General features: G+C 41.7%; 1 protein-coding gene across 4 annotated transcripts in view; it reads right to left on the bottom strand.

The window, feature by feature from the left end:
- The window catches only part of TRPM3 (transient receptor potential cation channel subfamily M member 3), a 510178-nt gene that overhangs the window by 109434 nt on the left and 383017 nt on the right, over positions 1–17727 (bottom strand). For all 4 annotated transcript variants that reach the window (XM_054986519.1, XM_054986520.1, XM_054986521.1 and 1 more), the window contains exon 9: positions 5795–5867. In XM_054986519.1, the coding sequence (XP_054842494.1) occupies positions 5795–5867 (73 nt within the window). The remainder of the gene's footprint in view (positions 1–5794; positions 5868–17727) is intronic.

The following is a 17727-nucleotide window of genomic DNA, read 5'->3' as shown; positions in this document are numbered from 1 at the left end:
TCAAACAAGCAACCCCCCGACTGCTGGATCGGTTGCTGTGGACGGAACCGATTAGCTGAGTCATGATGGCGCAAATGCCAAAATCGGGGTTTTTTTGAAATGGTAATTCTGATCGTGCCCATGTCTAGTCATAAACTTCAAGCTTCGCCTTCTTGCATTTGAAGAATGTGCTCATAACTGGTATGACCTAGTCTTTTGTGCCATAGGTGCAAGTGGTGTTTGTCTGCACATGACTTAGTAAGGGTTGCTTGCTCCTGAGTAGGCCCCAGAGTGCTGTTATTGTCTCCTTCCACATTATAGAGACCTTTACTTAGCGTGGCCATTGTATGCATCTCCCATCCAAGGAAATTGTACACCATTTTTGCAATTAAATCCATAGTCTTCTGTATCCAGCTTTGATTGAGACATGAAGTTTGATTTGAAGTTAGGTGCATAAAGCACATCATTTAAGAGGAGTTCATGTGTTCTTCCATTTGACAATTTGCAGTTTAACACAACAGTTCCCATCTTAGAGATTCTGCAGGGTTTTCCTTCAGCAGTTTGGACAGTTGTTAAAGCAATATCTTTCAATTCAGTAAATAAATATGCATTAGAAACAAAATGAGAGGTCGCACCAGAGTCTAGTTGTCACTTCCAAATTCATTATTCATCACAATGTGGTAAGAAAGATTGGATTTGGGCATCTTTCCCCTCTTAAATTTGCTTTCTTCAGAAATGGGCTCTCTGTCTGAAATGCTCTCTCTCTCCCTCTTTCTCTCTCAACAGCCCTGCTGCTTGCAGGCAGCTTTGAAGGACAAATGCTTGCTCTGTGTCCTGTTCCTTTACAAATTAAGTATTCAGTCAGAGTCTACCAGTGTGCTCCATCCTGCCATGCAAATTCCCTTGTTTTCCCAGCACCTCCTCTAAAGTCACGTTGCCTGCCAAAAATGTAATCCTCGTTCTTTGTTTGAACCACGAGGCATTTGGTCCTTTTCCTTTCTATCTCATATGAACTTTATTTGCACACTACAGGCTCTCAGTTTCTCATAAGCAGTCCCTACATTCTGTTTCCAGTAAAATTGCATCTGCAGCTTGAATAAATAATATAACATTGGTAGTCTAAATGGCTGATAATGTTAGCAGAACTGCTTGGTAGAGAAATGAAAAGGGTAGATAATTTGTCTCCCTGTGGCAGAAGTCTGTCTGCCTCACTTGGCTGGTTGAAGACATGCATCAACTAGGCCGAATTCTTATCAAAGGGTTCTCCTTCTTTGTATTGGATGCTGGCAAGTTGCCTTTTTGATTAACTGATCAGAGACCAGCCAGTTCTCTTACGAAGTGATGCTAGTAATTCAACATTTTCTTTAGCAGTTTTAACAGTATGGATCAGCACTATCTGCTCCTCAGATACTACACAACAGATAAGATCCTTCCCAGTCCTGCAATTCCCATGGGGATTTGTGGGAGATGGGAGTTCACTAGTAATTACCTCCAAAATCCCATGAAGTTCCAGAGAGCTCCAAGCTGAAGAGTTCCCATTCTTCAGATGGACCAAAGGGTGCCAATCTTCAGGCTGGAGATTTTTCTCACTTGACCTCTGTGGATTAGAGGGAGCAGGGTTTTGCTGCGAGCTGCTAGTAGAGACAGCCCCAGCTCCACTGTCATCCAAACTCATGTTTCCTATTGTTCTCTAAGGTTCTCTAAACCACATCAGCCAAGGGCAAATCAATTTGCTTAGTAAGCCTGCCAGCTTCAACTTTTCTCAGCTGAATTAGGAAAGCACAGCTTTGTATGCTCCTTTTTGTCACTCTTAAATTGGGCCCCATAACCTATTCAAAGGTATATAAAACTGGGCAGAGTAGCAACAATCACAGGGAAGAATGTGATGGATGTTGGAGTTTGCTGGCTAATGTGTGTGTGAGAGAAAATAACAAACTTACACTTAGCTTGGTTTAGAAAAGAAATGAGAGGTCTTTATTATAGGAATGCCATACTCTGATAGGAAAGAGGAGAGATAGATTCCTGTTTATCTGTCTAGTTTAAGAATGGGAATGGTTTGCAGGACAAGTCCTGCATCCATGGTGCAAGATGGAGAGAAGAGATGATTGTGTGACAAAGAGAGGAGGATGGTTGTGTGACAGAGAGAAGGATGTCATGTGGATGAAGTCCTGAGTACAGATGGGCACGAACAGGAAAAAAACCCGAACACAACGTTTGTTGTTCATTGCCATCCACAAACAGGGATTCACAAACATAGATGGACATGACATGTTCACGAACATGTTCGTAGTCAAGAGGTTCATGGGAGCCAGAACAGCCCCCTTGGGACTTAGCTGAACTTGAGCCGGGGAAATGGGAGTCCATGGGTCTCCCCCTTTCATGTCATGTTCTCTTCTCAGTGGCAAAAACTGGACTGTCTGCTGGAAGCTAATTGAGGGGTTATAAACTGACCTTCCCAATGTCCAATACTCACCAAATTTGCAGGGGACATAGGCCTCACTGTCTTCTGAACACCCTGCAAGTTTCAGAGAGATTGGACCCTGGGAAAGCCATGATCTATGGGTCCGTCCCTCTACTGTCATTTTCTTTTCACAGTGGAAAAAACTGGACTGTCTGCTGGAAGCTACTTTGAGGGGTCACAAGCCAGAAGGAAAGCCAGGAGTTCAGACAGAGTTCAGACAGTCCATGCCTATGTTGCCAGGGGAACTGATTGAAAGGTGCCAGACTGTCTGTCTTTATGAACGGCTGATGAATGCCATGAAAAAGGCTTGGAATGAACACATGTTAGCTGGGAACGGGGCCTCATGAACAGTTTGCTCGCGAACAGCAGATTGGGCTGTTTGTGGCTTTTTTTTTTGTTCGTATTGCTGTTCGTGCCCATCTCTAGTCCTGAGATTAGCAATCTACACATCAAAGGCTAGTTCGGGGAAGTAAAGAGTAAACAAATGCCCTGACCTCTCTGTCTTTCTAACTTTCTGGTTTGTCCCTCTCTAAAACCCGAGGGAAGGGACAGCATTAAACTTCCTCTTCTAACAGAACCTGCATGCATTCTCAAGAGCTGGTGATTTTATGTGGGCAGGCTAGTTTGTGGCCCATTGCTCTCTATGGGTATTGATTTCAGCATACCTATGGCTGCAGAGGGCTATTAATGCTTACATAATGAAAATAGATAATATGATTTGAAGTTTCAATACCTTGCCAGAGTAAAACAGGGCAGAACTAAAATCTTTAGCTATGATATTGTTGTCAGTGGCTATTTAAATAATCAAGCGTAGGAGTAAAACTCATGGGCATATCTGGCCTGCCGAAGCTTTCCCTTTCGGTGGCTGTTATGAACTGGGTGTTCTGATGATAAGAAGGCTCTCTAAAGATTAAAAAAATAGAATCTAGTTATATCTCTTCTTCTAGCTACTTGGTAGTTGGAAATTGAGCAAGCTTGGAGTGATCTTCAAAAATAGAAGATAATTCTATTCAAAGAACAGTTATTGAACGCTTGAGGGGAGAAACATTAATGTTTTTCTCAGCATGCATCAGCTGAAGGAGGTCAACACTGCATTGACTAGAAATTATGATCGTGCCCAGCCTTTTGAGATAATAAAAAAAGATACTTTGATGGGAATTATGACATGCTTTAAGTGGATAAGGACTTTCATTTACTGGGTCAGGAACAATGGACCATTTTTACACTTGACTGGCTTGGCCCATAACAAGTCTTGTTCTATAGCAAAACAACACTGTGAACCAACAGAGAAAAGGAACACGTGGACTGTCTTTATTGGCACTATTAAGGAACATTTTTGTCTTAATGGAAGTGAGATTAATTATCTGTGATTAGATCCAGAGGAGTTAGTCATGTTAGTCTGCAGTAGCAAAATAGCAGAGTCCAGTAGCACCTTTAAGACTAACCAACTTTATTGTAGCATAAGCTTTTGAGAGCCACAGCTCTCTTTGTCAGATGCCTGATGCATCTGACGAAGAGAGCTGTGACTCTTGAAAGCTTATGCTACAATAAAGTTGGTTAGTCTTAAAGGTGCTACTGGACTCTGCTATTTTGCTATCTGTGATTAGATTCAGACTTGTCACTATAGTTGTCCTTTGCAAGTGATGTCAGTGTGTGGAGTGAGCAGATGTGAGGAGGAGGAGGACCACTTCTGACCAGCAAATGCTCAGCATACTCTGAGAACATTCCCCAAACTACAGGTCAGGAGTAAGGCTTTCCACTGCAATTTTGCTTCTCCTCATTTTCATCCAGTCTATGAAATAAGATAATCTGAAAAGGCCCATTGTTGCCTTGAATAATGAATTGGATGTGGAATGGGATTATAAATTTTAATTTGTTATTTTGGGTCAAATGTTTCCCTTTCCCTTGCCTGTTTATATGTTGCTTATCATTCAGAAAATGTTAGTGTCACACACATAAGGAGACTGGGTTCTTTGTAAATTATATAGTCTCTTTTAGTATTTGACAGGAAAACTATTGGCACAAACTCTTCCCTTCCCTTTATGCGGCACAAAGGAGGAGACAGATCATGGCAACTATTCATCAATGATCCTTCTATAGCTGGTTCACCAAAAATTATTGTAGGCTTTGAAGAAACTGCTGATATATATCTCCAAAATCTCTCCAATTCGAATTTTTATTTCTTTATATAAATGTTTCTCCTGCCACAAATGGCACACTCAGTTACAATAAAGGAGGACAAAGACTGAAGTTTGAAAATGGCAGCCATATGGTATAGCTTAAGGGCCCCCAACCTGGCACCATGGTGTTCATTGACACCTTTCTTGGCATCCACCAAATGTTCTTTAAAAGTGGGCAGGGCCAGGTGGGCTTTTGCCCAGGAAGGCTTCTGATTGGCCATTGGACAATGAGGCCGCACAGACTTTTAAAAATATTGCTTTGGCAGCAGTTGCTACCATAGCACAAGGATCTGCACTGTGTGACTGAAAGGTAGCTGGGGCAACCATTTTGGGGCTGGCTCTGGCTCCTGTGTGCAGCCATTTTGTGGCTGCACCACTGCGCTATGTCAGACTTCCAAAGGTGCCCACAGGCTCAAAAAGTTTGTGAACCCCTGGGATAGTCTGATAAACAGTGGCTTGGTTCAGATGAACAGTGACATAGCTGTGTTAATCTATTGTAGCAAAATTTAAAAAGTCGTGTCAATTGAAAAACTAACAATAAATACTGAAATAAATATTGCTCTTGCCGGTGCTATGGGACTTTTATTTTGTTTCAGAGTAGACATACCACAAAACCATTATCTATTTTAATTATGGTTGATTTCTGAAGTGATCACACAGATCCTGGTTTGCCATGATAAATGGGAGGGTGGAAAGGTGGTGCTTGGGAACAACTGTGGCTTGTTAGGATTTCCACATTTGTTCATACTGGCAAAACTATAATTAAGACTACGTTAACAATCCAGTTTCGTTTCTGGTCCTGATTTGACGGATGTGATCCAACCACAATTAGTGATATGGTCATAATTAGTGAAAAGTGCAAACCATTGTGATAACTATAATTAGTTTAATTAAATTGTGATTTTGCATTTTGTGTAAACCAAGGAAGTGAATTTGAAGGACAGACATTCAATCTGACCCTACCTCAATCAGTTCATCTGCCACAAAGGGCATAGTAATAGCTTGTGATAACAGAATTCAGAAGAAACACTATCACTTTTATAACTATTGCACAGTAAAACCTAGATGTTGCATGACACAAAAATTATAAATGCAGTACTGCAATGTACGTGGGAAAGAGAGAGAAATTGGTTTGGATTTGTCATGGGTTTGCTGCACTGGGAAGCTCTATTACCTTTTAGCAAGGCTGTCAAGATGGCTAGATCAATGTCCTGGTGCCCTTCTGATCCCATGCGAAACACCGTAATCTAAAATGCAGAGGGCAATAAGATTGTTAGAGAATTTTTCAGGTTTTTTAAACCTGGCACTTAAATAAGCAGCACCTTACCACCATAGCAAAACAAACAAACTTCAGTAGGGAAATATAATGGGCAAACAAAACTGAAAAGTGATCTGAGCAAATTCTTCCCCTTCAGATCTTAAAGGGATTTTCTGTATGGGATACATGATACGCAATACATTATTATACAATTCACAGCAATTGTCTTTCTGTGGTACCTGTTTTGAGTGGGAAAGGAATTCACAGAGTTGCATAAAGCCAGTAATAGGGCAACAACCTTACTGCTGTAAAAATGTCAGTGTGATTTTCACCAGTTCTTTGCAATGTGGAACTAAGATAATTAATCACTTTTTTCTATTCCAGTACAGTAAAATGGTAGATTTATTCAACAAAAGCATCTTTAAAACTTGTTTTTAATCCTAAATACAAACAACAACAATGTAACACATTAATAAAATAACAAAAACAGAAATACAGACCTCAACCAAAATGGGTTCTAGACCATGGAAGCTTAAACCACAATAAACCTGTTCATTATTACTGCACCACAAGACTCTTTTGTTCTTAATAACATTAATAGATCTTATAAATAATAACTGTTTTTAAAAACGGAAATAGTTGGCATTTGCCAAAGAAACCTTTAAAAGACAGGCTAATCAACTTAGAAATTCACCTATGTTCTGAAATACATAAGAAGTTGTAAATTAAGCCACAATTTCTGTGCCATGTAACAGTACATATGTATGCTTGTTCAATAAAATTTATCTCCCGCCTTTCTTCCCTCACAAGGACTACCAAGGTGGCTATCAAGTTAAAATATATATAATAAAACTACATTTTAAAATAATTAAAATCAGCCAAATAATAACAAGAATACGTCATTAAAACAGTTAAACCAGAGCTAAAAACATACAAGATGTAATACCACAATTAAAATATTTAAAACAGTTTAAAATATTAGACAGCAGCCCCAGATCCATCACATGCCTGCTAATGCCATTGAAAAAGCAGTTGTAGTTCTTTAAAAAATGTGGGGCCCCAGTCCACATCGCACGTGGGGCATGGCATTCCCAGAAGCTCTTATCCCAGTAGGGTGGCTGTTCTGGCACTTGAAAAGGCATGGGAGGAACAAGAGCACCTGAGGCCGTGCACTGTGTGCACAATCCAGATTGGGGTCCTGTGGCAATTTTTAAAGAACTACTGTCACCCAATGGGAAGGTTTCTGTCATGTCTGTGTTCAGTCATGTTGTGATTGTTTGTATGTTGTAACCACAATGCTCATTATTAACCTGATGTATTCTCTCCTTAATACAAGTGTTACTTTGTGAGATCCAGAGTGGGCCTCTCCTGTTATCTTATAGAAATATGCTCCTCTGAGCTAGCACTGACCTTGGAGTGTCCAGATGCCAGCTCTTGCTACTTCGCCCAGATGCTGGGAATGTATGATTGTATACTGAATGTCTAGCCATAACTAAAAAGGGTTCTCACAGGACCTGTGTATATTGCGTGCCAAAACCGTAACAGTTATTTGAGCGTGGGAAAATCAAGTATAACATAGAACTGCTTGCCTTGCCTTATCACTTCTACCAAGCTCCGTGCTGGAGTGCAGACCTGAACTGTCAAATCCTAAATAAAGCTTTTCTACTGGAACCAATGTGTGTTCACTGGAGAGGGGCTGAGGGATCTGCCTGCCAGGAACTGACATTTTGGTAGAAGTCCCATTTTCTCTCCACCTGTCTACCTTGGGAGCTAACTACTGGCACTATGTCGTATGAGGAAGACCCAGGAAAGACGGAGTTGGAGAAGCTATCGCTTCTATATGGGGACTATCCCATACTAAACTTAGGAGATGCATTGGAACTGGAGGTGGAGTGGCCACCGACTCTGGAAATACCACCGACAGCTCCACCTGATATGGGTTAGCATGGACTTGGGACCCCAAGTACTGCCTGAGCTTCAGTGGAGTCTGGAGCGATGGCTTGGCCACAAGACCCTGGGAATCAACCCTGGGGGCACGGGCAGGAACCCTACCTGACTCCAGATGCATGGAGACATCCTGACCCCATCATGGGACTCATGGAGAGCTACATGGATGAAATGCTACTCCAAACTCAATCCCCCCATTGGAAGCTTGCCACGAGGACAAGGAGGGAAAAGTATCAAGCAGGGAGCCACCTCATAGACTCTGCCAGGGTGGACCAAACCGCGGAAGGGGCGTCAGCGGGAAATGGAATGGACTTATGGTGGGATTCTATGGTGGAGCAGTATTTTCGTTCCACCCTTAGAAAGGAAAGCTATATGCCCTGGGGAAGTGTTACCCTGCTGGAAGTTTATTATGAATCTCGAGGCAGAAGATGATGCTGACCTCCGATACATACGCCGGATCTGTGGCGAGTTGCAGGAGGTGAAAAGTGAACTACTTGCCCTACAAGGACTTACCTGGAGGTTGGGAGGGATCCCAGGATTAATCCCCTCTCTCCCAGTCTCCTGGCAGGTAGCACACCCCTCCTTGAACCCCCCCTCCTCTGTGAGGAACATGGCTGCTACTACTGGCGATCAGCAACAAGCTGGACTACCCATGGGATCTCAAGGGAGACTAAGAGCTGTGCACCAGGTCAGAATTTCGTCATCTGGGAGTGGCAAGATCCAGATCATCGTTCTGCCACATGGGAGCACCACATTCTCTTCACTTACAGGATCCACCTTCAGAGGTCCCCTACCCCGGCCATCAGGAAAGTCATTTTGAGAGCCAGTTTGATGTAGTGGTTAAGAGCTCAGGACTCTAATATGGAAAACTGGGTTTGATTCCTCACTCCTCCACTTGAAGCCAGCTGGGTGACCCTGGGCTAGTCACAGTTCTCTGGAGCTCTCTCAGCCCCACCAACCTCACAGGGTGTTTGCTGTGGGGGGGATAATGACATACTTTGTAAACCACTCTGAGTGGGCATTAAGTTGTTCTGAAGGGTGGTATATAAATCAAATATTATTATCATTATTATTATCGCGCCCCAAAGTGGATTACAAATGGGTCCTGCTACCACAGAGCAGATGGGATTACAAATACTTCCAGTTGGGAGGTTGCAAAATGCGGTCCCTTGGCCAGGAACCCAACCAGTCGACCAGACTAGCCGACCCAACTACCCGGGCTGCACAGCCCCTACAGACCCAACGGATTGGAACTCAACTCAACCCAACCTGTGACCGCACCACCCATTGTGGCAGATTCCAGTGCCAGGGCCCCAACCTCCATGAGACATCCCTCCCCAACAACCTCTCGGGCGGATACTGCACGTCCAACCCAGATTGGGACCACAACCATGGGTGGGGGGGCTGGTGCCACCACCTCACGACGGATGGATGTTTCCTCTGCAGCCGGGGCATCCAGATGTGCAAGCACCAGGACCACTAATGCCATTTGTGAGGGGAGAGGATCCCGGCTGGCCGAAACTTGAAGCAAGTTTCAACAGAGCCCCAGAAAAACTGGGATTTTTTATGATACAAGCATTGGAATTTTTCCAAAACTGGGGCCACCTGTTCCCTGATGACTATGGAAAGAGCTCAGGGAGTTCATTGACAAAAACCTGGCACAAGGATTCATCTGCCCAGCCAGCTACTCCCATGCTGCTCTCGTCTTGTTCCACAAGAAAAAGGATGGGGGGCTGAGACTCTGTACAGACTACAGAGGAATAAATGCGATTTCCATGTCAAATGCATACCCCCTCCTTCTCATCAAAGATTTGCTAAGCGTGGTCGCCCAAGGGAAAATCTTCTCTAAACTGGACTTGAAAGACGCTTACTTCCGGGTAAGAATTCGGGAGGGGGATGAATGGAAAACTGCTTTCAACACCCCTTTGGGGCAATTTGAGTACTGGGTCATGCCGTTCGGACTTCAAGGGGCTCCTGTTGTTTTTATGAATGTAATTAATGAAGTACTGCATGAACACCTGTACAAAGGTGTGGTGGTTTACCTAGATGACGTGTTAATCTATTCTCTTGATTAAAAATCACATGTTGAACTGGTCAGGAAAATGTTAAAAGCCCTAAAAGACAATCATTTGCCTGTAAAGCTGTCCAAATGTGAATTCCATAAAGAGGAATTGGACTTCTTCGGCTACAGAGTCTCAGGGCAGGGATTCAAAATGGACCCGCAAAAAATCCAACCAGTACTGGAGTGGGAACCCCTAAAACCAGGAGACAGTTGCAACCCTTCCTGGGATTTGCAAACTTCTACTGCTCCTTTATTAAAAACTTTGCCCAAATATCCCTGCCATTAACTGACTTGCTCAAAACCAAAGGAAAAGGGCTACAAGAGACAAAACCAAGTGCAAAGTTGAATTGGTCACAAGAATGCCAGGATACATTCAACCAGCTAAAAAAAGCATTCATTTTTGAACCAGCTTTACAGTACCCTGATGAGAACCGTAACTAAAAAGGGTTCTCACAGGACCTATGTATACTGCATGCCAAAACCTTAACAGTTATTTGAGCGCAGGAAAATAAAGTATAACATAGAACTGCTCACCTTGCCTTATCACTTCTACCAAGCTCTGTGCTGGAGTGCAGACCTGAACTGTCACATTCTAAATAAAGCTTTTCTACTGGAACCAATGGGTGTTCACTGGAGAGGGGCTGAGGGGTCTACCTGCCAGGAACTGACAGTTTCCTTGCACGTTGGGGGAATTAGCATGCAAAGAGAGGCAGCGAAAGGGGGAAACTTTGAGATTTCCACCAGTGTACATGAGGATTGTCCTGACTAGAGAACTCTTTCAATAACTAGACAGATGTTTCAACCAAAAGGGGATTTTGATTGAAAATAACAATGATCAGCAGCAAACAAAACTTACACAGCTCACACTCAGAGCTAACTGGAAAGCAGTGGTGAAAGTTGGATAGAGTTTTAAAGGATTGGGTGATAATTACCATCCAGAAGAGGGCATCCAGGAGAGAGAGGATTGAGCAATCAGTGTGTAAAAGGCAGAAGAGCTTGAACAGAGGTTTGAGGGTGGGTGCTGGATCCATGAACACAGCTATGGCAGAGGGGCAGGCCAATTATACTGTGGATCCTGCCCAGGGGCAAGATTGCATCTTCTGCCCCCAAAGACTTAATGATTTATCCCAGGGTGGGACAAAGAATTGAGAAGTCATCTCCAAGGCATGACAAAGAGCTGGCGAATTGTCTCTGAAGTGGGACAATGAACCTGCAAACTATCTCTGGGGTGTGACAATTAACTAGGAAGGTTTGATTAGGTATTCCCAGGAGGAAAAACAGGGTTTCTCACCTGTAACTGTTGATCGTCGAGTCTCTTCTGTGCAGACACACATTGGGTCTGCGCAGGTGCAGGCCAGCCGGCCTGCGCCTGCGCAGTCCCAATGTGGGGCTGCACAGAAGGACGAAGACGATCTAAAGTTATCAATAATGATTGACAATCCACGAAGTATGGATGGGTGAGGCTATCAGCTCCCTGAATTGCCTAAGAATGAGAAAGTGGTTAAGGGGAGATCAATAGGGTGTGTTGCAGTGATTGATTTAGGAACTCAGGGAAGGCCCTATTGTATCAGGATCCTTAACACATCTCTGGGGTGTGGGAGGGGTGAGCTGGCCTCACCTGTCATCCCCCATGTTCGCATGTTCCATCTTCCGGCCGGGATCTGGGTTCCATATTTCTGCCTTCTTGGGCATTAGTTGTAGTGCTTGAAACACAGTCAGAGAAGGGACTTATGATATAACTATATTCATGAGCCTTCTAATATTGTGTGGGGGCAAGTCTGACTGCTAATGCTTTTAAAATGGTGTCACCTGGTCCTGAGGAACATCAAATGAAACAAAAAAAATTTCATCTGCTGGAAAAAAATGGTAACAGAAGGGGATGCTTTATCCTCTTTTGCCGGAGAGCAGGGGGCTACATCACCAGCTGTTTGCCCTGTTGGATGTCTGCAGTATGGTGGCGAATCAGGTGATATCGCTAGACCTATCCTAATTGATAAAAGGCCTTCCTGGAGTTTCCTGACAGTTGCTAGAAGATGATAGCCCCTGAATAACAAGGTGTTTCAAAATCCACAAGTTTCTCTATAGCTGCTGTCCATCAGATGGCAGCTAGGAAATTGTAGAGAAAGATATTCTGCTTTCTATAGGTGGGATTACCAATATTTAGCATTGAGAAATGCTGAATAACTGAACAGCAGTGGTGGGCAGAGGAAAGGGTCTCAGGTTCACAGTATTCTGCCACTGCAGAAAACAGGAATATGTTTGCAAAATGTTCTCTGATCTTTCCACAATTAAAAGTCACAGCAGCCCTCTTTGGGTCAGAAGCCTTGCAGAAACAGAACAGATATATGGGGTGAGGGTTGGGGGAAGGAAGTGGAATATGAAGATTATAGGCCACAATGAAACTTTTGTAGTGGATAGCAGGCAGCTGCTACCCAGCCACCTAGGATAAGGCAGATAATATAGGGCCCATGGTGTTGCTGTGGCAACCAGACTGACATTTTCTACTGTGAAGCACAACAGTTTCACAGTTGCAAAATGATTTACTAGGAAGACAAAAGTAATGACCTTCCAAAAACTCAGATGACAATGATTATGTAATGTAAAACTCAAGCAGTAATTGGCAGCTCTAAAAAAATGCTCAATACACACTTATAATCAAACATACCTAAATCAAAATACATGGAAAGATACTGAAAAAGTAGCACTCAAGAACAAAGCTGATATTCATGTATGAACGCCAATAATATTAAACCTTGATGAATTCTGAAAGCAACAGACAATAGATATACATATTCCTCACACTTGGATATTCATACATGGACAATCACCTCCTAAATATATCTAAAAAGACAGCTCCTTCAGCAAACAAGTTATATTGTTCAAGAAAAATATTGTTACAAAATGAGGGAAGTGACTTTAAGATAGGGATTTTATGAAGGTATGTAAATATTCCCAATGGTAATTCTTATGGGGTCTATACAGGTCACTTTAATTAGACACGGAGACCTCAATACCATTTTAATACTACTAGAGGCTAGAATTTAACAGTTAAAATTAGGGTATAGAAGGTTAGGGGAATTTTTTTTTGGCAAAGCAGCAGATACCAAGACAAGAAGATAATCATAATTCTTCTTCGTATTATCTCTCTTCTTCATCTCATATCTCTAACTAAAAAAAGTCACTATCTTCTCGAAGAATTAGCACAAATGATTAAATTAACTATATGTCTCCCTTCCTTTCTTTTATCTCTGTTCTCACCCATTCCCATAAACTACACAGCATTTGCCTAATCTGATGTGACCTGTTGGGTCAATTTAATAAAATACTATCTCCCAGATCCCCAGGTAAAAGGCCATTGTGTTCAAGCCAAAGGCTATTTTTGCTGAATGCTGCTGAGCACTCCTATTTTTTTAAATTTGGAAAAAAGTCCCCTTTATTTGCCATAAATTTTCCAGGAGCGACTAAAAAAATATGCATCTGTCTCTGTTTCCAGGCACTTCCCAGACAGAATGTATGCAGAATAACTCAAATAGTAAATGGATAGTAAAAGCCTGAAGAACACAATGCAGAGATAGTACCAACATTCCATAGATCTGAATGGAAGGTTGATTCATGCGAAAATTGTGAAGTAGAAGAAACAAAGTGATTTTTCTCTGCAATAACTGAGCAGTTTTTAGGAAATGGCAACTTGTAATTTTATCAGCTGGAACAGTTTTGGAGTAACATTCTATCATGTAACTTTTTGAGAAAAAATGATAATTAACATTTTCGTGTCCAAGATGCTCAGAACTCAATGCATTTCAGCAGTTGTGTATTTTCAAATCTGCATATGCTGGCATGATTGAGGAAGGGCTGTTACAGGGTAAGGTACCTCAAATATGACCACCAATACTGCTTGGTCTTAAAGTATAGGGAACAGGAAAAGACACATGCTCATCAAATCCTGTATTTATCTTCCTTTGGGTAAAATGTTGGAATTGGAACTAAAAGAAAAGGAAGTATGTGGACAGGGCTCAGAGGGTAGCCTTAACATTTGGCTTCAGTTCCACCCATCTGAAGTGGGACTTATAGTAACCTATACAACGGGGCTTTGTGCAGATAAATGAGACACAAGAAAACTGTGGCCATGGTAGCCTTAAGGGACTGAAGTTATTAATTTTAAGATCAGTGAATTAATATAATAATAACATTCGATTTATATACAGCCCTTCAGGACAACTTAACGCCCACTCAGAGCGATTTACAAAGTATGTTATTATTATCCCCACAACAATCACCCTGTGAGGTGGGTGGGCCTGAGAGAGCTTTGAAAAGCTGTGACTGACCCAAGGTCACCCAGCTGGCTTCAGGTGGAGGATGGGGAATCAAACTGGTTCTCCAGATTAGAGTCCTACCATTCTTAACACACACACACAGATGTGAATCCTATCACTTTGCTCAGCACAGAAACATCCAAGGTGGAGGAAGCTTCTTTTAGATGAAGGAAGGCTTCAGACTATGTTGAGCAAAGTGGTAGAATACATGCCATTTTCTTTCAAAGTGTAACATTAGCCTACTGAACACAAAGGGGGAAAGGATGAATTGCATTCCAAGTGCTATCAAATGTCATCTTGAAAGAACAAGAAATGTAATGTATCAGCACCAATCATATTGCTACATATTTTATTCTGTCTGTTGCAAGGGGGCATAACAAGAAGCAAAGGAAATAAATTTATTCTTGACAAAGACTGATGGACTCTTCTGTTAACAAAACAGAAACTGTATGATGCAAGAAAAGATACAGAAGCAATATTAAGCAGTAAGCAGTACTCCCCATACAAGATGAAATCTAAGGTACTGCTGTTTATTAGTGCTCTCGGGGACAAAAATAATGTCTTTCACAACTGCTTCAGTGCTCCTCCTTAGAGAAGCTATAAGAAGTTAGAGTGAGCTACTGTTAGGCCAGAATTTTAATCGCTCATGTTTTCCTTAGCTACTGTGGAAGGTGTTTTATCAATGTACACTGCTTTAGCCACAAGCAATAGAAACTATTGCTAGCTTCCTTTTGCAGATAGGGTTATTAATATATGATGGCCCTTTTACTAGAACAGCAACTTCTATTCCAGTATACCTTAGCATTTATAATTCAGCTAGTTGTGCTTGAATATTTCCACGTAAAGTTTCCTTGACAGCAAAATAAGGGATAGAGAATATCAGAGGGAGAAAGATAAGCTGCTTAGGTGGGAAAAAATAAAGTAGGCATTTTGGTAAAAGGAGGTTATGTAAATGTTACTTATATACTCTGCATTTCCCCTAACAATAAGATGTGTAAGAATAGTGCTGAGAGGTTCATATTTTTGCATGATATAACGCTGAAAGTTTATGAATACGAACCATATACAAACTCGAGTTTATGATAAGAATAAGCCTGATTTATGCATGGGCTAACATGCTCACAAACCAGAAACTTTTTTTACTAAATTGTATGCTGGATATGAGCAAGGAGCAAAAACATCTGATAATTCATATAGTAACGGTGGCCAGAATCTTATTAGCGACTTACTGGAAACAACAAAAAATTCCACAGCAAGAGTTAATAGCGAAAGTAATGGAAACTGCGGAAATGGACAAATTAACTTCGCTAATGAAAGGACAAATGGAAGAAGACTTTTCCACAGCATGGGATCCCTTCTACAAATGGATGACAAATAAATCTAATGATTAAATGTAATGTAATATTAAGGAAAATAGCATATGATATAATGGAACTCACAGTTAAAAATGTAGTAAGATGAAATATAGGAGGTGAAGAACTAGATAATGGATATAGGCAAGCATAATGATAACTGTCTCATACTCTTTCTATGTATATGTGAAAAACAATAAAAATACTTAAAAAAATAGTTGGCTGTCTCTTCAGGATGGGTGCACCTCATTTGGTGGAGAGTCAGGGAATCCTATTCTATCCCCTTTTCTCCTTGTAGATGAACCACAAACACAAAAAGCTACATACCTTTTTTAAACACTCTCTTTAGAGAGGGGGATCTCTCTCCCTCCTTGTGAGTTCCACTAGTGTCCCCAGGCTCCATGACTTGGCTACTTTTAGGCATGTAGGGGCATGTATGCCACGGAGCTGGGCACCAAAAGGCAAAACACCATTCCTCCATCCCAAGGTGAAGTTTGAGCAAAGGATGCACTGCCCTACAAACTTTTATTGCACCTTCAGACCTGAGAAGCGATCAACTTTCCCAGGGCTGGGGCAGAGAGATGAATTAGAGGCCAGTCTGATATCTGAAGGTTAGAAAATTTCCTCTGTTTTTATTTTTTATTTATTTTATGTTATTTATAAAATGCCTTTCTCACTGAGACTCAGGGTAGATTACATAGCGTAGGTGAATATAACTAATAGCTGGGGCATCCAACAAACACGACAATAGGGTATGCATTGCAGAAATTTGAAAACAAGAATAGATGTAAATGCAAATATGAAACATTTTAAAAACTGGATACATTGCAGATAATCATGAGAGGGGTAAATTAACTTCTATGTGGTGGCAGCTACTGAAAGGAAAGCTGATAAGAAAGTTGGGTGGAGGCAGGGAAATTTGGGTTTCCCTAGGACAAAACAATCTCCTCCTAGCCTCTAGACAGGGTTGTGCATCACTTCCTCCTTGCTGGCTAGTTGCAGAAAATGGGTAACCAAGAGAAAGGGTAACCTGATGGATACCAGGGTGGGAAATGTTACAAGCAGGTCTAGCTTAGTATCTGGATTTATTCCAGGCAGATCTTATTTTAGTATCCCTGGGTGTGGAATAGGGAGTAGAAGAGCAAAAAAAGTTTCATATCTGATTGGAGGTGTTTCCTGTAATTCTAAAAGGCAAACAACATGGTGCATTTCTTATTCTTGGTTTCTACAATAAAATATTTCAAAGCATTATTACCAAAAAGCCCCTGCCCAAAAACATTCTCTACACGTTATTTCTGGAAGCTAGGTTGCAGTTATATAACCAAACATGGTAGTCAGCCATGACATCACCTGCCATTGCTGGACAGCATCCAGGCTGGAATTGGCTAGGAAAGTAAGTCCTTTATGAATTTTGATGAGGGTCTTATGGAGATAGGACGGAAATTAGGGGTAATGGAGGAACTTTTGAACCTCCGAATGGAAGCTTTGGACACTATGCAGCCGGCAGCAGAAGACCTGATTTATAAGGCAGTAGTCTTGTGATATAGAGTCCATTTTCCTATCCCCTTGGTCTTTTAGTAAGAATTCACATATTTGGCCATTATTGATCCTCCTGCTCCTAAATTTGTTATAGGTCCAGTTTGCTTGAAACTTGGGGTGTCTTTAGAGCATAGGCAGCACTAGATCCCCTGCAATTTTGGCATTATTTGGTTGAAAAACAGCCACTCCAGCCTCTCAAAAGAGGCAAGGATGTTGCACCTGAATATATCCAATCTGAATATATATCCGTATCAGTATCATCAGTATTTCTGAGGTATATTTGGGTACCCAGAATGGTATTTCGGATTCCTGGGAACACCAGTACCTGGGTCCCATATATTTCCAGAAATTTTCAGGAATATCTGGGGTCATCACCTTGCCACTCAGTGCTACCATGTGATGGTTAAATCTAGATCAGGAAGCTTTTGAAAAAAAATATGGCAGAGGATAAACCTAGAATAAAAGAGGGTAATTAAGGTTACAGTCCTATGCACATTTTTTAGGAGGTCAGCTCCACAGAAATCAATGGAACTTAATTCTGAGTAAATGTGAGGAAGGTTGAGATATAAACCTACTGATCTTTGCAGAAAATCATACAGCTATCTGTGGCAGCTTCCTTAACTGCAGAAAATGTCA

Source organism: Eublepharis macularius, chromosome 8, assembly GCF_028583425.1.
Source record: "Eublepharis macularius isolate TG4126 chromosome 8, MPM_Emac_v1.0, whole genome shotgun sequence".
Lineage (NCBI taxonomy): Eukaryota > Metazoa > Chordata > Lepidosauria > Squamata > Eublepharidae > Eublepharis > Eublepharis macularius.
Note: the sequence above shows the minus strand (reverse complement) of the source record. Positions and strands in the feature narration are given on the sequence as shown.